The following is a 26,464-nucleotide window of genomic DNA, read 5'->3' on the forward strand; positions in this document are numbered from 1 at the left end:
TCTTGAGGTGTGCCTGTATTGCTATGAAATTCCCCCTTAGCACTGCTTTTACAGTGTCCCAGAGGTTTTGGGTTGTTGTGTTTTCATTTTCATTAATTTCTATGCATATTTTGATTTCTCTTTTGATTTCTTCTATGATTTGTTCATTATTCAGCAGCGTGTTGTTCAGCCTCCATATGTTGGCATTTTTAATAGTTTTTCTCCCGTAATTGAGATCTAATCTTACTGCATTGTGGTCAGAAAAGATGCATGGAATGATTTCAACTTTTTTGAATTTACCAAGGCTAGATTTATGGCCCAGGATGTGATCTATCCTGGAAAAGGTTCCGTGTGCACTTGAGAAAAGGTGAAATTCATTGTTTTGGGGTGAAATGTCCTATAGATATCTATTAGGTCTAAGTGGTCTATTGGATCATTTAAAGTTTGTGTTTCCTTGTTAATTTTCTGTTTAGTTGATCTATCCATAGATGTAAGTGGGGTATTAAAATCTCCCACTATTATTGCATTATTGTTAATTTCCCCTTTCATACTTGTTAGTAATTGTCTTACATATTGTGGTGCTCCTATGTTGGGTGCATAAGTATTTATAATTGTTATATCTTCATCTTGGATTGATCCTTTGATCATTATGTAGTTTCCTTCTTTGTCTCTTTTCACAGCCTTTGTTTTAAAGTCTATTTTATCTGATATGAGTATTGCTACTCCTGCTTTCTTTTGGTCTCTATTTGCATGGAATATCTTTTTCCAGCCCTTTACTTTCAGTCTGTATGTGTCCCTCGTTTTGAGGTGGGTCTCTTGGAGACAACATATATGGGGTTCTTGTTTTTGTATCCATTCAGCCAGCCTTTGTCTTTTGGTTGCGGCATTCAACCCATTTACGTTTAAGGTAGTTATTGATAAGTACGATCCCGTAGCCATTTTCTTTATTGCCTTGGGTTCGAGTTTATACACACTTTCTGTGTTTCCTGTCTAGAAAAGATCCTTTAGCATTTGTTGGAGAGCTGGTTTGGTAATGCTGAATTCTCTCAGCTTTTGCTTGTCTGTAAAGCTTTTGATTTCTCCTTCATATTTGAATGAGATCCTTGCTGGGTACAGTAGTCTGGGCTGTAGGTTATTTTCTTTCATCACTTTAGGTATGTCTTGCCATTCCCTCTTGGCCTGAAGAGTTTCTGTTGAAAGATCGGCTGTTATCCTTATGGGAATCCCCTTGTGTGTTATTTGCTGTTTTTCCCTTGCTGTTTTTAATATTTGTTCTTTGTGTTTGATCTTTGTTAATTTGATTAATATGTGTCTTGGAGTATTTCGCCTTGGGTTTATCCTGTTGGGGACTCTCTGGGTTTCTTGGACTTGGGTGATTATTTCTTTCCCTATTTTAGGGAAGTTTTCAACTATTATCTCCTCAAGTATTCTTTCATGGTCTTTCTTTTTGTCTTCTTCTTCTGGGACTCCTATGATTCGAATGTTGGAGCGTTTAACATTGTCCCAGAGGTCTCTAATATTGTTCTCATTTCTTTTGTTTTTCTTTTTTCCTCTCTGTTTCATTTATTTCTACAATTCTATCTTCTAGCTTGCTTATCCTGTCTTCTGCCTCTGTTATTCTACTGTTTGTTCCCTCCAGAGTGTTTCTGATCTCATCTATTGCGTTATTCATTGTATATTGACTCTTTTTTATTTCCTCTAAGTCCTTCTTAAACCTTTCTTCCATCTTCTCAATCCTTTTCTCCAGGTTATTTATCTTTAACTCCATTTTGCTTTCAAGATTTTGAATCATTTTCACCACCAAAATTCGAAATTCTTTATCAGGTAAATTCCCTATATCTTCCTCTGTTGTTTGTGTTGGTGGGCAATTATCTTGTTCCTTTACTTGCTGGGTATTTCTCTGCCTCTTCATCTTGCTTATAATGCTTTGCTTGGGGTGGCCTTTCCCTCTTTTGGCCATTTGTGGAGATCTCTTTATTATGTAGTTTCCTCTCTGTGTGTGGGGTTGGACAGGTGACTTGTCAAAGTTCCCTGATTATGGAAGCTTGTATCGGTATTCTGGTGGGTGCAGCTGGATTTGTTCTCTCTGGAGTGCAATGAAGTGCCCAGTAATGAGTTATGAGATGTCAGTTGGTTTGGAGTGACTTTGGGCAGCCTGTATATTGAAACTCAGAGCTATTTTCCTGTGTTACTGGAGAATTTGCGTGATATGTCTTGCTCTGGAACTTGTTGACCCTTGGGTGTTGCTTGCTTTTAGTGTAGGTATGGAGACGTTTGGTAAGCTCCTATCGATTAATGTTCCCTGGAGTCAGGAGTTCTCTGGTGTTCTCAGGATTCGGCCTTAAGCCTCTTGCCTCTGGTTTTTGGTCTTATTCTTGGAGTAGCCTCTAGACGTCTCTATCTGTCGTTTCCAAGGTGGTTCCCTCTGTTTTAGCTTCTGTTTGCTGGTCTCTTCAGTGTCTAATTTCCGCCCTGATATTAGGGGGTGGGTGGACACTTTTTAAGGCTCAGTTGTTAAGTCCTGTTCTGGGAAGGGAGGAACGCTGCAGGCGAATATCTCTGGCGTCTGTGGGGGGTGCTCGCAGCGTCTCGGCCACACTGGGTTTGCCCCCACTCACAGCACATATGCTGTCCCAGTCTACACTGCACAGGCTCTAGGTTGCTCTGCCGGGAACTGTCTGAGGCCGGCGCCGGGTTGTATGCACTTCCCAGGTCTGAGCGGCTCAAGTTCAGGTTCTCAGGTACTCCACAAAGGCGCAGACTTGGTTGGGCCTGCGTTTTGTGCCTTCCCTGGTCCGAGCAGCTCAGGGGACCAGGTGTTTGGCGAGCGCAGTCTCTGCGACTTATCGCCTCCCCAGTCCCCACCACTCAGTTTTCTGGGTGTACAACCGGCGCACCTTCTCAGGGGGATATCGACCGGCCCGAGCCCAAGAAGTCCTGAATAGCAACAAGCCTGTCTGCAGTTTGTATCAGATGCCTTTCTGGGGCCGCGGTTGCCCGCTCCGGCTCTGGCTGCACTCCCTGCCTGTCTCGGCGGGGGATGGGGGATGGGCCAGCCGCAGCCGGCTCACTCTGCTCAGTCCTTTATTCTGTGAGCGGGGCTGGCCGAGTCATAGGTTAGAGCTTTCCGCCTTTTCGTGGGGAAGCTATCCCACAGTCTGCTTTGCTCTCCCCAGTTCTCTCAAATTGTTCTCGCGGCATTCAAGCCCAGTCCTCTCTCTAAGCAGTTCAGCCGGCTCCTCCCTGCCCAGCCCCCGCTTGCTAATGGCGTATGCAGGCGTTTGCGCTGCTTCTCCACTGGGAGTTACCGTTTGGCGGGTAATCTGTGGGTTTTTAAAAAATCTTTAAAAAAAAGAGGGTTATGTGGCCCTCTGAGCTTCCAAGGCTAGCCACAGATTCACCAGTGAGAGTGTTTCCTGGTGTTTGGAAAGTTCTCTCTTTTTAAAGCCTCCCTTCCCGGGACGGAGCTCCGTCCTTACTTCTTTTGTCTCGCTTTTTATCTTTTATGTTTTTTCCTACCTCCTTTCGAAGACAATGGGCTGCTTTTCTGGGTGCCTGACGTCCTCTGCCAGCATTCAGAAGTTGTTTTGTGGACTTTACTCCGCGTTCAAATGTTCTTTTGATGAATTTGTTGGGGAGAGAGTGGTCTCGCCGTCCTATTCCTCCGCCATCTTGTTCCTTCTCCCCTCCATTTTGTATTCTTGAGCATCCTAGCACACTGTGCCCCAGGTGGGGTATCCAAAACTCCAGTGTGTACCCTGATTCTTATTGGTGCCTAAGAGCCCTGCTATAGTCCCATCCCCAGAATAAGTGAGAGTCTGATACAGATGTTTTCTGTGTCCCCTACTAGTTCAAATTGGATTTACTTGTATACCACAGTATTATAATAATCCTGATATTCAGTGGGTTTGGAGTGACTTTGGGCAGCCTGTATATTGAAACTCAGGGCTATTTTCCTGTGTTTCTGGAGAATTTGTATGATATGTCTTGCTCTGGAACTTGTTGACCCTTGGGTGGTGCTTGCTTTTAGTGTAGGCATGGAGGCGTTTGATGAGCTCCTATCGATTAATGTTCCCTGGAATCAGGAGTTCTCTGGTGTTCTCAGGATTCGGGCTTAAGCCTCTTGCCTCTGGTTTTTGGTCTTATTCTTGGAGTAACCTCTAGACTTCTCTATCTGTCATTTCCAAGGTGGTTCCCTCTGTTTTAGCTTCTGTTTTCTGGTCTCTTCAGTGTCTAATTTCCACCCTGATACTAGGGGGCGGGTGGACACTTTTTAAGGCTCAGTTGTTCAGTCCTGTCCTGGGAAGGGAGGAACGCTGCAGACAACTATCTCGCATCGTCTCGCCCACAGCGTGTGTGTTGTCCCAGTCTACACTGCACAGGCTCTAGGTTGCTCTGCTGGGAACTGTCCGAGGCCGGCACTGTGTTGTATGCACTTCCCAGGTCTGAACATCTCAAGTTCAGGTTCTCGGGTACTCCACAAAGGCGCAGACTTGGTTTGGGTCTGTGGTTTGTGCCTTCTCCGGTCGGAGCAGCTCAGGTGACCAGGTGTTTGGCGAGCGCGGTTGCTGTGACTTATCGCCTCCCCAGTCCCTGCCACTCGGTTTTCTGGGTGTACAACTGGCGCACCTTCTCAGGCGGATATCGACAGGCCAGAGCCCAAGGAGTCTTGATTAGCAGCAAGCCTGCCTGCAGTTTGTATCCATGCCTTTCTGGGGCCGCATTTGCCCCCTCCGGCTCTGGCTGACCTCCCTGCCTGTCTCTCTGGGGGATGGGGGATGGGCCGACCGCAGCTGGCTTGCTCTACTCAGCCCTTTGTTCTGCGAGCAGGGCTGGCAGAGTCTTAGGTTAGAGCTTTCCGCCTTTTCATGGGGAAGCTATCCCACAGTCTGCTTTGCTATCCCCAGTTCTCTCAGATTGCCCTCGCAGCATTCAAGCCCAGTCCGCTCTCTAAGCAGTTCAGCCGGCTCCTTCCTGCCCAGCCCCCACTGGCTAATGGCGTATGTAGGCGTCTGCGCTGCTTCTCCGCTGGGAGTTACCGTTTGGCGGGTAATCTGTGGGTTTTAATTGTTTCTTTCTTTTTCCTCCCGGTTATGTGGCCCTCTGAGGTTCCAAGGATCGCCACAGACTAGCCAGTGAGAGTTTCCTGGTGTTTGGAAACTTCTCTCTTTTTAAAGCCTCCCTTCCCAGGACGGAGCTCCGTCCTTACCTCTTTTATCTCTCTTTTTATCTTTTATGTTTTTCCTACCTCCTTTCGAAGACAATGGGCTGCTTTTCTGGGTGCCTGATGTCCTCTGCCAGCATTCAGGAATTGTTTTGTGGACTTTACTCCACGTTCAAATGTTCTTTTGATGAATTTGTGAGGGAGAGAGTGGTCTCGCCATCCTATTCCTCCGCCATCTTGTTCCTTCCAATACTGATATTCATAACTTAAAGAAAATATATAGAAAAACATGGTAACCTCCATCTTTTGTCAAATGAAGCTTTAGAATCATAATTGTCAATTATTTTTTCCATATATGAAGTTCTGAATTCACTAGTAAGTGATCTATCTAAATTTTATCTTAACAGTGGATATAATTTTCATTTGAATACATAGTAGAGCTTCTGAATTATAATTTACTTCAAAATATGATGAACACAAATCAACTTTAAGGTAGTTTCAACCATGATTTGTTGGCTCGAGGTATAATTGAGGATTTTACAAAATATTTGTTTGGTAACGTCCAGCCTCATTTTTATATCTCTCTGTGTTTGTCTCAAAGAACCAAATCAAGGACTGGACAAATTTGTGCAAAAGAAGAGATATCCCCTGCTCTGAAGATTATTCCCTTATGAATATCCTGGGAGAAGCAGTGACAATTCGAGCCTGGAATATTGCTGGATTACCTTCTGACTCATTTTCTATTGATAACGGGATCATCATAATGTAAGGAAAATGTTTATCTCACAAATGTTCTCTGTCAATCAATAAATTTATTTATCTGTACACCTTTTTTAATGCAGCTAGTAAAATTTTATAGTATTGAAAAAATTTGCTTAATTAATTAGTTAAATTAAATATGGATGAGCACATCCTTCTCCAATTAATGTTGAGTATTGGAGACAGTAGTAATTAAACTAAAAACCTCAGATGACTTTTGCTTAATTTTTAATCAATTTTTAGCAAATAAAGCAAAACCCTGCCATAAGTAAGTGAAGTCCCTAATTTTTATTCTTATAGAACACAGGGTTTTGTTATTGTAGGTTAATGAAACATGCAGGGTGAGTTTGTGGTGATGATGTCTTAGTCCCTGCTGGGTGTGGGACCACCTTAAGTGGTATGGATACATTTCTGGGTCCTGACTGATTGGGGCTTTTCAAAAAGTGGTGCTGTCCCTAGAATCTCCTGGTTAGTAGATAAAACCCATGGAGATGAGGTTGGGAGGATACTGGAGACTCATCCAACCTTACCTTTCTTCAGGGTCTTGCCTTTCAGAAGCCAAGGACTTCACTGCGCCCTACTGTGAGGACAATTATTAATTGTGTTATTTTCAAGGTCACATTATGAAGGGTCTTCTATCACTGGGCCAGTCTTGGAGGTTTTAGCATGTTAGGAATAGCACAGGTAAACTATCAGTAGGAAACATTCAGTTTTGTGTTACATGTTTTGATTAGTTGTTAGTTTACTACTGAAAAAATACTTGATATGATAGTACTTAAAGTAAAAATGGTTGAGGCATGCAAATTTTTAAAATAGAATTAGCCACTATGGGTAAAAACCAGTTATTATTAAGTTTTTATGAGTAATATTTATGAAAATTATTCTACAAATTAAAATTATAGTGAACAAATTTCTTAACTGTTCAGCAAATGATCCTGACATATGGAATTTATAGCATTTATTTACTGGACTATTGTAAAAGGACTAAGCTTTCCCAGGAAATACTACTCAGCCATAAAAAAGATGAAATCTTGCCACTTGTAACAATATGGATGAACCTTGAGGGTATTATGCTAAGTGAAATAAGTCAGGTGGAAAAAGACAAATACTGTATGTTTTCACTCCTATGTGAAATATTAAATAAGTAAGTAGATAAATAATTAACAAAACAAGCAAACACATGGATACAGAGAGCAAAGTGGTTACCAGAAAGGAAGGGGTATGAGGGGAAGGTGAGATAGGTAAAGGGAATCAAAGGTTTGGTAATGAATGGAAACTAATCCTTTGGTGGTGAGCGTGCTGCAGATGTCAAAATGTAATATTGTACAAGTAACTGATAATACAGTTTTTAAATTTTCAGTAGAAAAATAAAGAAGTCTACCTTTTACCTTGTCCAGCTGAACTGATTATCTTCAGCCTAAATAATAGTCCAGTTGTTGTTGCTGCTGCTGCTGCTGCTGATTCCCTCTCAGAAAAACCTTTGCTCATCCCAAACAGTTGTGAAAATAATTGATCATGTCCCATATAGTAGTAGTTATGCATTTATTATTTTGATTTGCAATTCATATACCTTTGTTCTACCTAGTAGGACATCTAAACCTATTCCTATAACTGTTATCTATTCAGTGGAGAATAATATACTTGTTCAGTTCAGTTCAGTTCAGTCGCTCAGTCGTGTCCGACTCTCTGCGACCCATGAATCACAGTTTCTAGCAAATAAATACTGTTTCTTTTAGGTCCAGTCATATTTCAATGATACTGGAACTGTTGATGAATATTTCCTCTTTTAAGGTTCCACATCTTTCAGTGATTATTTTTCAAGATGAGCTCCCATTTTAGGAGGTAGAAAATAGTTTTAATGAGCCATAACCCCTATGTGATTGCTATTTGTTTGTAAAAGTGTTGTATTATTAGCAAGAAGTAATGGTAGAAACCTTACTAAGAAGGAAATAATAGCATTTTTCATTCTTGGTTTTTTTGTCAATGGTTTTGGTAATCTTTTACTGAGAGGTTTCAGGAAATAGGTTAAGGTGATCATTTTGAGGGCCTCCCAGGTGACTCAATGGTAAAGCATCCATCTGCCAATGTAGGAGACACAGGTTTTTACCCCTGTCTGGGAAGATTTCCTGTAGTAGGAAATGACAATAGGCTCCAGTATTCTTGCCTGGAAAATTTCTTAAAAGAGCCTGGTGGGCTACAGCCCATAAAGGGTCGCAAAGATTTGGACACGACTGAGGGAGTGAGCAACGCATGCTTGATCATTTTGAAGTATCAGATAAGTCTTCCTTGCCAGTGTCTTCTTCCTTCCCCAGAGATACTTACTTGATAATAATATCTAATACCAAGCACTTACTAAAGACCAGATTTTGTGTTAGATGCTTTTCACATACTATCCCAGCTGAGGGAGGAGTCAATCATTTAGGAAACTGGAAGAATGTATAAAATTTGGACAAGTTAGAACGTACTTCACTTTTAGAGATACTGACACTTGAAAGTCCTTGGCTAATCGAAATTTCAAGGACTAGTGATAACACTGAATGTAATTGGATAGTATCTGAATGTTTCATGGGGAAAGTATCGGGATTATTTAGCAGCTTGGTGAGTAGGTCAGACCTATATCTAATATAACTCTGCTTCTAAAAAATGTCTTTAAGTTTTCATTTCTATAGGAGTCAGGTAAGTTAGGTTTATTTCAGCAGCAATAATAATTGAGAATAGCACCCACCTTTATTTGTCTGTTTTGATCTAATTTTGTGTGTGTGTGTGTAAAGAGGAAAATAGCAAAATCCTTTGAAATGCACCACTGCTATATATCTAAGTTCCTCCCTTCCATGCAGACTACATATATCATCATGTTGTTCAGTCACTAAGTTGTGTCTGACTCTACCCCATAGACTGCAGCACGCCAGGCTTCCCTGTCCTTCATTATCTCTCAGAGTTTTCTCAAACTCATATCCCTTGAGTTGATGATGCCATCCAACCATGGTGTGGTTGATATCATTGAAATTAGATGTAACAGATTATTATATTTCTGTTTTTACATCTGATTTTTGTTGCCCTCTTCCCCATTTCTTATTATTTTAGAATATTTGAATGATCCACCGTTTTTAGTATCCCATTTTAATTTATCAATTTTTAACTATAATACTTTGCATTATTTTTCAGTACAAATTTTCACAATCTATCTAGAGATGTTTTACCACTTCAGTTAAAATGTAGAAGCCTTATAACTGTACAAGTCCCCTCCACCCTCCCCTAACTGTGCTATTGTACTCATATGGATTACATGCATTGGAACTCTGCCCCTTCACACACACTCAGTGTTTTGCCTCAGTATTCATATACATTTGAAAGAACTTAAGAGGGGGAAATAGCCTGTTCTCTTTACCATTTTTGCTCCTCCTTTATTTCTAAAATTCTCTGTAGCATCATTTCTCCTAAGGGTGAAGAACTTTAGCATTAGCATCTGTTTAGAGCAGATCTGCTGGCCCATAATTTTGAGAACATCTTCATTTTGCCTTTATTCTTGAAGGATATTTTTGGTGGACATGGAATGCTGGGTTGACAGTTCTTTTCTTTCAACACTTTAAATATGTTCTACTATGTTCTGGTTCCATGGTTTCTGATATAAAATCTGCAGTCTTTTGAATAATTGTCATCTAAATGTAATATATCATTACTCTCTGATGCTTTAAATATATAAATTTTTCAAATCTTTGGTTCTCAGCAGTTTGATTATAATGAGGCTGGGTGTTGGTGCGGGGTTTTTGGTTTTTTAGTTTCTCCTTTTCAGAATTGAGTTTTGTGAAGCTGTGAATTTACATGTTTCACTGAATTTAGGAAAGTTTCAACAATTTTTTCAAATATGTTTTCCACACCAATCTCTTTCTTCTTTCTGGTCCAAATGACATGAAAGTTCAACCTTTTAATATTTTCTCACAAGTCTTTAAGACTCTTTTTCTTTTTTTACTATCCTTTTTATTATTCAAATTGGATAATTTCTATTCATAGGTCATCAAGTTCACTGATTGTCTACTATTGAGTTCTTACAGTGAAATTTTTATTTCAGATATTATCCTTTTCAGTTCTAAAATTTTCATTTGATTCTTATCATACTTTCTATTTATCTGCTAGAATACCTCTTTCCATTTGTTTTTAAAAGTACTCACCTTTACCAAATGAAGTGTTATTATAATAACTGCTTTAAAGGGTTTTTCCCTGATAATTCTAGCATCTGTTTCTTTGAGAATTAGTCACATTCTGGTTCTTTGTTTATTGAGTAATTTTGGATTGAATCCTGTTATAGCAGCCTGAACAGGTTATGACGCCCCTCAGACTCTATGCACAACAGAGGTCCCTTGTTCCAGCTCTTCTATCCAGAGAGATAGATTTTCACTCAGTGTTTTAGGTGACTGCATCACCACCGCTCTGCTGTGGTAGTACTGTAATGTGGCAGGGTTGACCTGTGGGTAGGGAAGAGAGAACAGAGAGATCCCCTCGGTGCTCTCTGGCTCACACGTAATTATTTTCTCAGTCTTCTATTTTGAGTTTTTGCTACCTGTGCCTGCTGCACAGTTCCCTGCATTAGGCCTATTCTCAGATCAAAACCAGAAGACAGAGAAAATGCACATGCACACACACACACGTACAAGAAAGTCTCCACTCCCTTATTGGTCATTCCTCAAGCTTTAACTTTTCTCCCATTCACTTCTTATTACTTACTTTTTAGAATCTGCTAATTGTTGATTTTTGTATTTTATCCTACTGTCTTCAGTGTAATCAGTGACAGAGATAGGCTCTAATGAACTTCGCCAAGTTTGGTCAACACCAGAAGTCCTTTCTTCTGATTTTGAAACGGTATTCTTTGGACCAGTATTCTTCATTCAGGGGTAATCTCTTATAAACTGTCCATTTTTAGAATGAGTTAACTTGTATGGTCTTTGTCATATATTTTTTTTTTGCTGTTGCCACTTCAGTGGATTATCACATGCAAAATTTATTTGATTTAGGAAAAGAGGATAAAGAAGACTCAGCATGGTTCCTCCCTTAGGATATATGTTAGTTGAGTGATGCAGCTAATAAATTATAGAATTACCATAATAAAATATTATCATTATATGGAAGTACACAAATGTAATATGGATGAATGGCTAAAGAAGTTCCATGAGAAAAGATATCAAGACAGTCTTTGTGGACTGATAGCATTTGATTTTGCCATGAAATGTAGGTAGTACTTGAACATTAGAGGATGGGAAGAGGTACATTTTGGACAAAGAAACAGCATGAACGTGGTATTGTACCTAAAAATATGTGGAAGCAACAGAAGGAAGAGTGAGTCATTTTAGTTTCTTTAGGGAAGCATAAATGCTGTCTAACGCTCACATAATCCTCCAACCTTAAATATATTTCTAAACTGTGTAACAGAATGAAATTTTAAATATAAGTTTTGTTTCTAATTGCTCTCTCACTTCCTTTAGTTTCTTATGGATAGAATCCCGTTTTTATTAGTTTATTGGATCTAAGATATTGCACTATTCTTTTGGTCTCATTTCTTCCTCAATATAATTAATATTATGACATGAATTCTGTCCCCTCACCCACTACGAAATCATATGTTGAAGATATAATCCACTATGTTACTATATTTGGAGATAGGGCCTTCAAGGTGATAGTTAAGGTTAAATAAGGTCATAAGAGTAGAACCCTTATCCAGTGAGAATGGTGTCTTCCTAAGAAGAGGGAGAGATACCATGGACATATGTGCAGAGCAAAGACCATCTGAGGACACAGCAAGAGGTCTGTGTTTTCTGCAAACCAAGGACAGAGACCTCTGCCAGCACCTTGATCTTGAGCTTCCAGCCTCCAGAGACGTTAGAAAATAAATTTCTGTTAAGACAGTCTGTGGTAGTTTGTTATGGCTGCCCAAGCTTATTAATATATTATATAATGCTAATATTGGAGAACTGTGGTTACTTCCATTTGGGACAAATTATCCAATGAAATTCTAAAGTTTGTATTATAATGAGATGGAAATGAATATATTATCCTGATTCACCCCCAGCTTTTTTTTTTTTTTTTGGTCCCAGTCACCTTTTATTTCCTCCTCCTGCTCTTCTGATGCTCTGCATGAATTTGCTGTGCTCACTTATGGAAGAGTACTCTTCCCTAAAGAAAAAGTTTTAGGGAAACTGGCCAAAGTGACAACTTGTGTTTATTGAAACTTCTAAGAAAAAGAAAAAGAATGGTACTCTTAATGCTGTTTACATTTCACAGAAAGTAGAAAGCTATGTGGTTGGATACTATGTCCAGATGGCTGAAACTGGTTAACTCTTTGTGACCCAGCAACACCCTGTACTGTAAACTGGGTGTCTTGTGGTGGTTCACTACTCTTGTTCTTATCCTATAAAAGGAGATATGAGTGAGAATAAAGCAATAAGTATGAGCTCTCTCATGGGGCAAACCCTGACTTTCATAGAATATATTACATCTTTAGTGGTCTAAATTTCAAAGAGATATGATGTCTTCATCTTTTCTCTTTTCCTCTTGTACAAATGATAGCAGATAGAAGATGAAGAAATGAAGTGGCTTGCCCAAGGTCACAAGAGTGATAAACAGCAGGGCCTAGTGAAGAATTGAAGTTTCCTGATTTCTGGTACTCTTGACGGTTATCATTGTGATTTAAGTAGCAAGAACAGCAAACATTTTCAAAAATATCCTTTAACATTTAAGAAATCGTAATTTTCCAAAAGGAGTAAAAGAACTTGTGTTAAGTTTGCCAGATGGCTTTTATAGTTGTCATTCTAGTAGCCTGTTCAATTTAAATGTCTCTGCTTTAAGAACCACAGTTTCTCAAAACAAGTTACAAAATAAAATAACACTATAAAGTATAAACTGTAAGAAGGTGATGCATGCATCTTTAAATAGAGACAAATTGTGACTTGACCAGCATTGTCTTCCTTTACCTTTCAGGAATGCAAGAAGGTGGCCTCTGATGATAGATCCTCAAGGTCAGGCTAATAAATGGATCAAGAACATGGAAAAAGCCAATAGTCTTCACCTAATTAAATTAAGTGACCCTGACTATGTCAGAACTTTGGAAAATTGCATCCAGTTTGGTACCCCTGGTATGTAGTTAAACAATAAGCATGCGTTACAGAAATATATGGAAAGGGCACAGTAAAACCCAAAATGACATAGGGTTTTTTTTTTAAAGGTATTTGAGTCAGGCTCATCTTAAATGATTATTTTGTTAATATCTTCCATTATTTATTGATAATGAATCAAGTGAGAACTTTAGAGTTTATAGCTCTAACAGGTTAGGATGCTTTCTTTGTCTCAAGATTCATTTGGGCTGCGTCTTCTAGTTTAAATTACCTGATTTCTAGAATAGCTAATTTAGCTGCTGTAATTTTTGTCTGTTGTTTGCCCTTCCTTTGTTCTCATGATAGCTCTACTTCTACAATGAAAAGGGCCACTTGATATGCCAAAAATATTTTAACACATTAGTCCAAATATTTCTTTATTCTTCTCTCTACTTATCCTACAAAAGTGGCAGAGGAGTGGGTATGCATTTTATGTGTCTGACTTGCCATTTATACTGGAGAAATTGAAAGCATGCCAAGAAATTTTCAATGAAGTTCTATACACAGGCCACGCTTGTCTATGTAAACCAAAGTACTTATGATTTGAGTATGTTGAGGTTATCAGTCACATTTTGAATCCATATTGTCTATCAAATTTTGACTATTTACTTGACCAAGTAAATTGTCAACATTAGAAAAGGACAACATGTTTAGCCCCAGGACAAGTTAAGCAAATCCCAGTTGCTAATAGAACCAGTGACACATGGAAAGAATAAAGACAGATATACCAAACAGACTTACTGACAGTTTATTTTTGCATATTAATATATTAATTGCAATTTTAGGCTTGATTTGGATAAGAATGAGGTGAAAAAATCTTAAGTCTACCTATAAAATGTTGTGTTTATATATATATGAACACACAAACACTTACACAAGTAGTATTTCATTCATCTGACTGGTATTCTTATAGTACAATGATATGGAGTTACCAAAAAAGAGACAACCTGGTCTTTGTATCAGATATTTTGTTTGTTTAACGGGCAGGATCAGACAATATATCTGTTATAAAAGTAGAAATTGGACATACTTCACTAATCCTTGTTAGGACCACTGTGCACTGGCTCTGGAATCAGAGTACCTGCCTCTTTTATAGTACTTGGTTCAGTCACCTTTCTGAGACTCAATTGCCCCATTTATATTTTGTGCAAGGAAGAAATGAGTTACTGTAATTTGACAGTGTCTGATAAGATCAGCTTATATTAGTTTTTGGTTTGGGATTTATTATGTGGTTTATGTATTAGTTCAGTTCATTTCAGTCCTTAGTAGTGTCCAACTCTAATGCGACCCCATGGACTGCAGCACGCCAGGCTTCTCTGTCCTTCACCAACTTCCGGAGCTTGCTCAAACTCATGTCCATCGAGTCCATGATACCATCCAACCATCTCATCCTCTGTCGTCTCCTTTTCCTCCTGCCTTCAATGTTTCCCAGCATCAGGGTCTTTTCCAGTAAGTCAGTTCTTTGCATCAGGTGGCCGAAATATTGGAGTGGAGCTTCAGCTTCAGCATCAGTCCTTCCAATGAATATTCAGGAATGATTTTCTTTAGGATGGACTGGTTGGATCCCCTTGCAGTTCAAGGGACTTTCAAGAGTCTTCTCCAACACCACAGTTCAAAGGCATCAATTCTTTGGTGCTCAGCCTTCTTTATGGTCCAGCTCTCACATCCATACATGACTACTGGAAACACGATACCTTTGACTAGATGGACCTTTGTTGGCAAAGTAACATCTCTGCTTTCTAATAGGTCTGTCATAACTTTTCTTCCAAGGAGCAAGAGTCTTTTAATCTCATGACTGCAGTCACCAGCCACACTGATTTTGGAGACCAAGAAAATGAAGTTTGTCATTGTTTCCCATCTATTTGCCATGAAGTGATGGTACCGGATGCCATGATCTTAGTTTTGTGAATGTGGAGTTTTAAGCCAACTTTTTCATATATTATCTCTTGATTACATTAGAATCATACATAGTTACATATAATATAGTTTGTATAATGAGAAAGGCCATACAGACAATCTGTCCAGTGTTTTTTAAACTATGGGTCACAACTGTAGGAGAGAGAACCAACTTAGTGGGTCATGACCAGCGTTTGTAAATGAAGTGCAGCGGAGTAAAGCATATTAAGCTGTATAGCATAAAGCTAGTGGAGGTGATGGAATTCCAGTTGAGCTATTTCAAGTCTTGAAAGATGATGCTGTGAAAGTGTTGCACTCAACATGCCAGCAGATTTGGAAAACTCAGCAGTGGCCACAGGACTGGAAGAGGTCAGTCTTCATTCCAATCCCAAAGAAAGGGAATGCCAAAGAATGCTCAAACTACCGCACAATTGCACTCATCTCACACGCTAGTAAAGTCATGCTCAAAATTCTCCAAGCCAGACTTCAGCAGTATGTAAACCGTGAACTCCCTGATGTTCAAGCAGGTTTTAGAAAAGGCAGAGGCACCAGAGATCAAATTGCCAACATCCGCTGGATCATGGAGAAAGCAAGAGAGTTTCAGAAAACCATCTATTTCTGCTTCATTGACTATGCCAAAGCCTTTGACTGTGTTGATCACAATAAACTGTGGAACATTCTGAAAGAGATGGGAATCCCAGACCACCTGACCTGCCTCTTGAGAAACCTGTATGCAGGTCAGGAAGCAACAGTCAGAACCGGACATGGAACAACAGACTGGTTCCAAATAGGAAAAGGTGTACGTCAAGGTTGTATATTGTCACCTTGCTTATTTAACTTGTATGCAGAGTACATCATGAGGAACGCTGGGCTGGAAGAAGCACAAGCTGGAATCAAGATTGCTGGGAGAAATATCAATAACCTCAGATATGCAGATGACACTACCCTTATGGCAGAAAGTGAAGAGGAACTCAAAAGCCTCTTGATGAAAGTGAAAGAGGAGAGTGAAAAGGTTGGCTTGAAGCTCAACATTCAGAAAACAAAAATCATGACATCTGGTCCCATCACTTCATGGGAAATAGATGGGGAAACAGTGGAAACAGTGTCAGACTTTATTTTTTTGGGCTCCAAAATCACTGCAGATGCTGATTGCAGCCATGAAATTAAAAGACGCTTGCTCCTTGGAAGGAAAGTTATGACCAACCTTGATAGTATATTAAAAAGCAGAGACATTACTTTGCCAACCAAGGTCCGTCTAGTCAAGGCAATGGTTTTTCCCGTGGTCATGTATGGATGTGAGAGTTGGACTGTGAAGAAAGCTGATCGCCGAAGAATCGATGCTTTTGAACTGTGGTGTTGGAGAAGACTCTTGAGAGTCCCTTATACTGCAAGGAGATCCAACCAGTCCATTCTAAAGGAGATCAATCCTGGATGTTCATTGGAGGGACTGATGCTAAAGCTGAAACTGCAATACTTTGGCCACCTCATGCGACGAGTTGACTCACTGGAAAAGACTCTGATGCTGGGAAAGGTTGGGGGCGGGAGGAGAAGGGGACGACGGAGAATGAGATGGCTGGATGGCATCACCGACTCTGTGTACATGAGTTTGAGTGTACTCCGGGAGTTGGTGATGGACAGGGAGGCCTGGCGTGCTGTGATTCATGGGGTCGCGGAGAGTCGGACACGACTGAGCGACTGAACTGAACTGAAGCATTAGTTCATGAAATTTTTAAAGTTTTATGTGCACATGTGTATAGTAGATCAAGATTTAAAATGTATTTCTTACTTGGAGTTGTGACCACAAACGTCTAAAATCTGATAGTAATTCTAATAACCACTACATTTTATTAACAAGGTAAGTAAGGTGACAGAGGATGTTAGTTATGTGGTTTAATTAAGACTGTGTCTTCCAGTAAGGGAAGTGTTAAAACTAGTCCCCAAATCTTCTGCCTTTGTCCAGTGCTTTCTGTGTCACTCACAGTTGCTTTAACCTACTTTTTGGAATGAAATACTTTAAAAATGGATAATGATTATTCACAATGCCTTCTACCATTAATCATCAGAGAGAAATGAAAAGTTTTAAATCTATTATAGAAAGAGAAACAGATGGCAGATTTTATAACTTTTTATATTTAGCCTTCAAGTAAAAGAATCAGTTACTATTACAATTTTAAAACATAAGCAACTAAAGATTCTTCCATTTAAGAAGTTCTCTTTAAGTTTTGACCTATTCCAGGACAGTGACTTCTGATCCCTGCCAGGTGGCCTGGGTAGAGAAGGCAGAACTTTTGCCTTCACCCACCTGCCTCTGCAGACCTCCCTTTTTTGTTGTTTATATTGAGCTTTAAGATAGAATCCTCTTTGAAAAAAGTATCCTGCTGCTTAAAGAAAAAGTTTGAAAGCCAATGTCCTAGAAAATAAAGGTACATCTGTATTAGCTACACCAGTGGTCACGGTGTGTGTAGAATGTTATTCATGTTAATATTCTGATGTTAACCAGTTCACACTTCAATAAAGCTGGAAAAATAAAAGACTACTTTAATTTTTAAAAAAGAAATCAGTTTTTATAGAGGAGCTTTTAATGGCTTTGCATTAACCCTGTGAAAAAAATTCTTTGTGTTTAGAGCAAAACTCATCATTATCTGAGCCTTCCTTGGGCAGAACTACTTCTGGTTCAGTGTTTCTTTCATTTGCTCATTTCTTTGTTCATTCATTCATCTTACAAATATTTATTTTGCAGCTGGCATGTGTCACTGAAAACACAGCATGAAAATACAGACTTGGCCTCTGCTGTCTTTGAGTTTATTGGTTTAAAGAGAGAGACAGAGATTATGCATGGGGTGAGGGTTAGGTGGGAATACATGGCAGCTGGCAGTACATGTGACAAAATGACATAGTTGCACATCTCTTAGCTTTCATTTGTACTCTTCCATCATTTTGGTGAATTCCTTCAAATTTAATATGCAGTTCAAGCACCTTTTTCTATGACATCTCTCTTAAGTCGTTCAATCAAGTGCCAAGACTAAAACTTTTAACAGATTTCTACAACTGACCTTAGTGTTGTGTATATAACTGTTTCTCAACACCAGCTCTTTGAGGGTAGTCAGTAAGTGCCCAGTAATTGATTAATCAAAGTTGAATGAAATATGCTGCACAGCTGAACACACTATGCAAATTTTTTCCTACTAATTTGAAGTCTCACATAGGATAATGTAGATAGTAGTGTAGTGTTAGTAGCTCAGTCACGTCCAACTCTTTGCGACCCCATGGACTGTAGCTCGCCAGGTTCCTCTGTCCATGGGATTCGCCAGGCAAGAATACTGGAGTGGGTTGCCATTCCCTTCTCCAGAGGATCTATCCTGACCCAGGATTGAATCCAGGTCTCCCGCATTGCAGGCAGATTCTTTACCATCTGAGTCTGCAGGGAATACTATATTGTAGATAATTCATTAATAAAAAAAAAAGCTGACGTCAGTTACAGTGGCTCAGTGGTAAAGAATCTGCTCCTGAGTCGGGACAATCCCCTGGAGAAGGAAATGGCTGTCCATGCCAATATTCTTGCCTGGATAATCCCCATGGACAGAGGAGCCTGGTGGGCTACAGTCCATGGGGTCACAAATGAATGACTTAGCACACAGCACATATTAAACAAAACCTAGGATGACTTTAACAATGTAAAGAAATAACAAAATTTCACACACACACAAAACAACAAAAGACTTGAGTAAGGCATTGTTTTTTCACTGATCAAATCATAGTCTCACCTTGTACCAAAATGTGCTTCAGATGAACTAAAGAGTTAAATATGAAAGACAAAAAGAGAAGACCTAAATGCTAAAATAAAACATGAGGGAATAACTAAGTTATCTTTGGAAAAGAAGTTTCTAAGAAAATATACAATGGAAAAAAATTTTTTTAAGGTAAAGAATAATAGATTTGACTCAACAAATTTATAATTTAAGCCAAGAAACATTATATAAAAGAAATTTAGAGAATATCAATCACAATTTATGGAATTTATTTGTATCCCAATTTAGCAATCCAACACTAATCAAAGTATTTTAAAATGATGGGTAATCATATCCCCCGACTTGATATTTGATGAAATTGTGAATTACTGATAATTTTTAAGATATATTAATTTTTAAATAAGAGTCTTTAACTTTCAGAGATACCTACTCAAATATTTGCAGATGAAGTTTTATGATGACTGGGATTTGTTTGTAAATAATCCAGGGTGAGATAAGGCATAGATGAAACAAGATTAGATGAAATTGGCAAGAATATACCATTCTCTTTATCTCTGAAAAAAGTTTGAGAATTTCTACAGCAAAAAGTTGAATTTTAAAAAGAAATAAACAGATTTAAAACCAAGCAGAAAACTGGGGGTGATGTTTGCTACAAACAATATTAAAAAATACAAATAAAGTTTTAAAAGCTAGCACATTGTAACACTTGGTGCCCACTGTTCCCTAATAATCATTCTCGCCTCCTTACTATTAGCATCTCCTGTGTTTACCTGGGCACATTCCATTCAAAGTAAAACAATAAATTTCCTAACTTCTGTGAATGTAAGTAGAACTGCCATTTGTGATTGCCAGAAAATACCATTCAACGATACTTCTTTCTTTTCTGTTTCATCTTTTTTTGTTTGTTTGTTCTGATGGCTGCACTGTGCTTTTTCTTTGAAAGAGTAATTTGACCCAAAAGATAAAGCCATATGCCAAAAATGGTGAAGCAGCAACATAGCAGGAATTTGGATCTCTGACAGTTTAAACACACTGTCCTTTCAGTCCTAGACAGATTACCTCAGGCTCCTCAGGCTCATAATTTGTTTATGAGAGATAAATTCCTTCTTGCTGGTGTCACTATTACTTGGGGTTTTTTAATCACTTGCAGCTAAACCTAATGGTGAAAACATGCCCCACGACAGGAAAATAGGCAAATATTTTAGCATACAGTTTCTAGAAGAAAAAGTATAGTTAGGCAAAGAGCACCTAAAGCATCAAGCCCAAAAGACAAATTTTGATAGTATTTTTTACCTAGCAAATTATAGAAGCCATGCATATAGTTTTTCATGCTTTCAGTATCACATAGTGGTTAAGAGAGCTATGTAAGGAGACAAATTGCTTGGTTCAAGTTGCTGCTTTTATCATTCACTAGATGAAAACTTTATTAGAGTCACCTTGCATCAGTTTCCTCATCTGTAAAACTAGATTAATAATATTTGATGTTTTTCAAACTTGTGAGGATAATGAGAAAAGGTCAACATGATGCCTAGTGTTTGTGAGTATAGTGATATTGAATAAAACAGGTTTAAAAATAGAAGAGCTGCAATGAACATTGAGGTGGATATATCTTTTCAAATTCAATAGGGATTGCAGGATCATATGGCAACTCTATTTTTAATTACTTGAGGAACCTTCAAACTGTTTGCCATAGTAGCTGCACAAATTTACATTCCCACCAACAGCAAAAGAGAGTTCCCTTTTCTCCATACTCTCTCTAGCATTTATTATTTGTGGACTTTTTAATGATGGTAGGGCGCACTTCTTTATACTCAGAAGACAAAAATAGTTTTATGGGCAACCAGAAACAGCAGCAATTTAGAAGGCTGAAAGAATTTTGAGAGTTGGAAGTTTATAGTCACTATTTAAAATAACATGAAATCTTTTTCTGATTTTATTCCAGTGTTGCTAGAAAATGTGGGAGAAGAACTGGATCCGATCCTGGAACCTCTTCTACTAAAACAGACCTTTAAGCAGGGTGGAAGTACATGCATACGACTTGGGGACTCTACCATTGAATATTCACCAGACTTCCGCTTTTATATTACTACCAAGCTAAGAAATCCTCATTATCTTCCTGAAACTTCAGTAAAGGCCAGTATCTAAAATAAATGTTTCTTTACCAGCTTTTGCAAGTCTGTATTTTCCTCCTGAGCCATGAGGAAAACAGGTCTAAGTAAAATGGATTTTGTCCTTGTTTGGCATTTCCTGAAATCGCTATAATAATTTCCAAATGTTGCTTTTGTATGTGCAGGTCAGTAATAAAGGAGCCTTTAGTATGCAGTGAAAAACGACCATGATAATTTAATTTCTGCAATCAATATTATTCTTAGATTTTCACTGTTAAAAATAGATGACACACATGCACATTCTTTCTTTGCATAAATGATAATATGCTAATTCTTAGAATGAGGATTCAGGAACAGAGCTCCGTTCTTTCTCAGAATAAGGTTGCTGCTATCTGATTTTATGTAATTACTTAAAGGAACTGTTTTTGATCACTTGTTCTTTTAAAATACTAAACATTCCTTTAAAAAGTAAAGTTAAAATTATAGTCAGTGACTAAAATGACTTGAGATGTTGAACTGTAACCAAGCTTCAGGGGCTTATTCCATTCATTATTCCCAGTTGCTAGCCCTGGTCGGCATTTGATGTTTGACAGATTTTTGTAGAATGAATGAATGAGGGAGGGAAGGATAGTTTTCATTTATAGAAGCTCAGAGGAGAGGATGTTAAGAAATATTCAGATTTTGAAGGAAACATATACAGAGACAAGATTTATCCAGAGAATTCAAACGCTGTTCATTATTAGAAATGTTTAAATTAACATAGGCATCTCTTTATAGAGCCAGAGAAAACACTAAGATGAAATAATTCATGCCCTCAAAAGGTGAAAATACATGAAAGGTGAAAAGCTCTCAAGAGGCTTACACTGTAAATAATGTATATGTCAAGTGACATTATTTATGACTAGAAAGGCATAGAGGGATTCAGAGCTGGGGACACACTTTAGACTGGACATTTAGGGAAGCCAGGAAGACTGGGGGAAGGTGGAGTGACCCTTGAGGTTAGTTTTAAAAACACAGTGTTAAAATATGAAAAATTTTAGCCACTGTTTTTAATTATTAAAATAAATGTGTTATCTAAACCCCTAAAAATTGTGTTAAGTACTACTAGGAGAGGCAATATCTGCTAGTAGTGAAGAGCATTGATTCTGGAGTTACACTTCCTTGGTTCAGATCTCGGCTCTGTCACCTACCAGTTGTGTGACTTTGGCCATGTTGTTTAACCTCTCTGTGCCTCAGTTTCCTCATCTATAAAATGGGAATAATAAATGTCTAGCTCATAGAGTGATATGAAGACTAAATAATCTATGTAAAATGCTCATAATAAGACCCAGCAATAGTATTATGATTGTTAACTATTAGAATTATTATTTAACTTTCAAATTTAAGTGGAAAAGAATGACTCATAAAAGAAAATAAAATCCTGAAGCTGCATTACCAAAATGCTTTTTTAATAAATCACATGGAACATCTTTTTTTTTACTTTTCAGTAAAATTTATGAAAATATCACATATAACATAAATAACAATTTATGTACAGTAATAACTAGTTATAGTTGAAGTCATAAACCACTGTGGTTAGGGACCTATTTCATGATTCATTATTGAAATCCTTGAGATCCCTAGAGTGTCTTATTGCTTCATTATTTTTAATTGCTGGGACTGATTAAAGAGGGATTAGAAAACATAGTGAGGCAGTTACTTGCTTTCATTTACAAATTAAAATACTTCCTCTTGATCTTATTTTTAGGATCTTTTATGTACCTTTTGCTTTCAAAAGTACCCAGGGGATGATTTTGGGTAGAGGAGGGCATCACTGTGCTACTATAATTCATTTGAATCTAAATGAAAATAAAATTTGAAGCCATATTTGTATGATTTTAAATGTTTGCTAGCAAAATGGCTAGATTTGCAAAATCTTGATGTCAAAAGATCTAACATTAATGGAATGTGAATGATTACCTCCTTGTGTCTGAGGTAAAATTTGTCAAACAGACATTTCTCTGAGCACTGTGACACTGGTTTGGGGATTGAAATGAATGTAATCTGTGTACTTGGTTTCTCAGCCCAACAGGAAAAATCTCTTAGAAACGTTAATGATAATTTTTCCATGACTAAATTCTGAAGCAGTAGAGAATTGCATGACAACATTTAATCATTTTTAATCGCAAAGTTTAAAGGATTGTTGCTTATTATTCCATATAAATATATGATTATGCCTAAGTAATCACACTTAGTGGCATCCAAGGCCTGCCATGGGGAAAGCTGGGGGAGAGGTTTAATCGGAGGACAGTACCATGGAGAAGGTGCCTGATTTTGGGTAGAGGAGGGCATCACCTTCACAGGGATACATCAAGGAGCTGATTTACACTTCCTGCTCCCAGGTAGGAAATTTCTCACAAAAACAGAATTACTCTCTCTCCAAAGAAGAAATAATTCTCTTGTACAGGAGACAGGGACCAAGACCATCCCCATGGAAAAGAAACGCAAAAAAGCAAAATGGCTGTCTGAGGAGGCCTTACAAATAGCTGTGAAAAGAAGAGAAGTGAAAAGCAAAGGAGAAAAGGAAAGATATAAGCATCTGAATGCGGAGTTCCAAAGAATGGCAAGGAGAGATAAGAAAGCCTTCTTCAGCGATCAATGCAGAGAAATAGAGGAAAGCAACAGAATAGGAAAGACAAGAGATCTATTCAAGAAAATTAGAGATACCAAGGGAACATTTCATTCAACAATGGGCTTGATAAAGGACAGAAATGGTATGGACCTAACAGAAGCAGAAGATATTAAGAAGAGATGGCAAGAATACACAGAAGAACTGTACAAAAAAGATCTTCATGACCAAGATAATCACGATGGTGTGATCACTGACCTAGAGCCAGACATCCTGGAATGTGAAGTCAAGTGGGCCTTAGAAAGCACCACTACGAACAAAACTAGTGGAGGTGATAGAATTCCAATTGAGCTATTTCAAATCCTGAAAGATGATGCTGTGAAAGTGCTGCACTCAGTATGCCAGCAATTTGGAACACTCAGCAGTGGCCACAGGACTGGAAAAGGTCAGTCTTCATTCCAATCCCAAAGAAAGGGAATGCCAAAGAATGCTCAAACTACCGCACAATTGCACTCATCTCACATGCTAGTAAAGTCATGCTCAAAATCCTCCAAGCCAGGCTTCAGCAGTACGTGAACCGTGAACTTCCAGATGTTCAAGCAGGTTTTAGAAAAGGCAGAGGCACCAGAGATCAAATGGCCAACATCCGCTGGATCATGGAGAAAGCAAGAGAGTTCCAGAAAAACATCTATTTCTGCTTCATTGACTATGCCAAAGCCTTTGACTGTGTGGATCACAATAAATTGTGGAACATTCTGAAAGAGATGGGAATCCCAGACCACCTGACCTGCCTCTTGAGAAACCTGTATGCAGGTCAGGAAGCAACAGTTAGAACTGGACATGGAACAACAGATTGGTTCCAAATAGGAAAAGGAGTACGTCAAGGGTGTATATTGTCACCTTGCTTATTTAACTTATATGCAGAGTACATCATGAGGAACGCTGGGCTGGAAGAAGCACAGGCTGGAATCAAGATTGCCGGGGGAAATATCAATAAGCTCAGATATGCAGATGACACCACCCTTATGGCAGAAAATGAAGAGGAACTCAAAAGCCTCTTGATGAAAGTGAAAGAGGAGAGTGAAAAGGTTGGCTTGAAGCTCAACATTCAGAAAACAAAGATCATGGCATCTGGTCCCATCACTTCATGGGAAATAGATGGGGAAACAGTGGAAACAGTGTCAGACTTCATTTTTGGGGGCTTCAAAATCACTGCGGATGCTGATTGCAGCCATGAAATTAAAAGACGCTTACTCCTTGGAAGGAAAGTTATGACCAACCTAGATAGCATGTTAAAAAGCAGAGACATTACTTTGCCAGCAAAGGTCCATCTAGTCAAGGCTATGGTTTTTCCCATGGTCAGGTATGGATGTGAGAGTTGGACTGTGAAGAAAGCTTATCACCGAAGAATTGATGTTTTTGAACTGTGGTGCTGGAGAAGACTCTTGAGAGTCCCTTGGACTGCAAGGAGATCCAACCAGTCCATTCTAAAGGAGATCAATCCTGGGTGTTCATTGGAAGGACTGATGCTAAAGCTGAAACTCCAATCCTTTGGCCACCTCATACGACGAGTTGACTCACTGGAAAAGACTCTGATGCTGGGAGGGATTGGGGCAGGAGGAGAAGGGGACGACAGAGAATGAGATAGCTGGATGGCATCACCGACTCGATGGACATGAGTTTGAGTGAACTCCAGGAGTTGGTGATGGACAGGGAGGCCTGGCGTGCTGTGATTCATGGGGTCGCAAAGAGTCGGACACGACTGAGCGACTGAACTGAAGGAAGGTGGGAAAACACAAGTTCTCATAACTCAGCCGTCAGGGATGAAGCATATGCAGATAAGCCTGTGTGAGATTTCACATTCAGCTCAAGGTAGGTACATTGAAAGGCATGTGAAAGGGAGAAGTGGGAAGTGATGCTCAGGACACAGGTGCAGACCTTAATTCAAGACGTGAAGGCAGAAGACTGCACAATAGATGCTTAAAAAAGCAGGGGAACACGGGAGGTCAAATTAAGTCAATATCAGGTGTTTATTGGCTTACAGATCCATTGGTGACCAGAGCTAGAAAGTTGCTATAATTTATTGCTGTGAATATTGATGGATATGTAGAGGCAGGAATGAGAGCAGATTGTAGAGGGCTAAGGAATGAAGTGAGGCAGAGACAAAAGAATATACAAATAACATTTTCAGTTATGCATTTAATAGTTATGAAGGCACAAAGAGAGATCCTTCAAGAGCTGAAAAAGATTGTGTGGATGATTTGTTTTTTGCTTTTTGAAAAAAGAGACCTAAGCATGATTACTTTTCCACTGATGAGAAAGTCTCGGGAGAGGGATAACTTGAAGACTCAGGCAGCAGAGAACTATGTGTAAGAGCCATTAAATGCTGAGATGAAGCAGGGTTAGCAGACTGCATCTTGATGGACGCTGGTGAACTGTGTATTCCTTTGTTCATGATAGTGGCTGAGTATCATATTGTAATGTAACATGACACAATATAGTGTGTTATATTGTGATATGATTATATTATAATATGTTGTGGTTGCTGTTGTTGTTTAGTCACTAAGTTGTGTCCAACTCTGTGACCCCATGGACTGTAGCCGCCAGACTCCTCCATCCATGGGATTTTGCAGGCAAGAATACTGGAGTGGGTTGCCATTTCTTTCTTCAGAGGATCTTCCAGACCCATGGATTGAACCTTTGTCTCCTGCTTAACGGGAGATTCTTTTCCCATGAGCCACCTGGGAAGCCCCTAGGTTTTTCTGAAACATCGTAAGGAAAAATCCAAATGAACTTTTTGGCAAACCTAATATATACTCGTGACAAGTCATCACTGTGTTCTTTTTTCTCATATGTCTCTGTTTGTTTCTCTTATCTCCTCTGCTTTTGGATACCACTAGGTCCTTAAACGGAGAAGGCAATGGCAAGCCACTCCAGTACTCTTGCCTAGAAAATCCCATGGATGGAGGAGCCTGGCAGGCTGCAGTCCGTGGGGTCGCTAAGGGTCGGACACGACTGAGCAACTTCACTTTCACTTTTCACTTTCACACATTGGAGAA

General features: G+C 39.0%; 1 protein-coding gene across 1 annotated transcript in view; it reads left to right on the forward strand.

Moving 5' to 3' along the window:
- The window catches only part of DNAH7 (dynein axonemal heavy chain 7), a 301,053-nt gene that overhangs the window by 201,855 nt on the left and 72,734 nt on the right, over positions 1-26,464 (forward strand). Inside the window, exons 47-49 of the mRNA XM_055397140.2 lie at positions 5,745-5,908; positions 12,872-13,026; positions 20,632-20,822. Coding sequence (XP_055253115.2) covers positions 5,745-5,908; positions 12,872-13,026; positions 20,632-20,822 — 510 coding nt within the window. The remainder of the gene's footprint in view (positions 1-5,744; positions 5,909-12,871; positions 13,027-20,631; positions 20,823-26,464) is intronic.

This window comes from Moschus berezovskii, chromosome 2, assembly GCF_049115385.1.
Source record: "Moschus berezovskii isolate FMDL1 chromosome 2, NW_MosBer_1.0, whole genome shotgun sequence".
NCBI classification, from domain to species: domain Eukaryota; kingdom Metazoa; phylum Chordata; class Mammalia; order Artiodactyla; family Moschidae; genus Moschus; species Moschus berezovskii.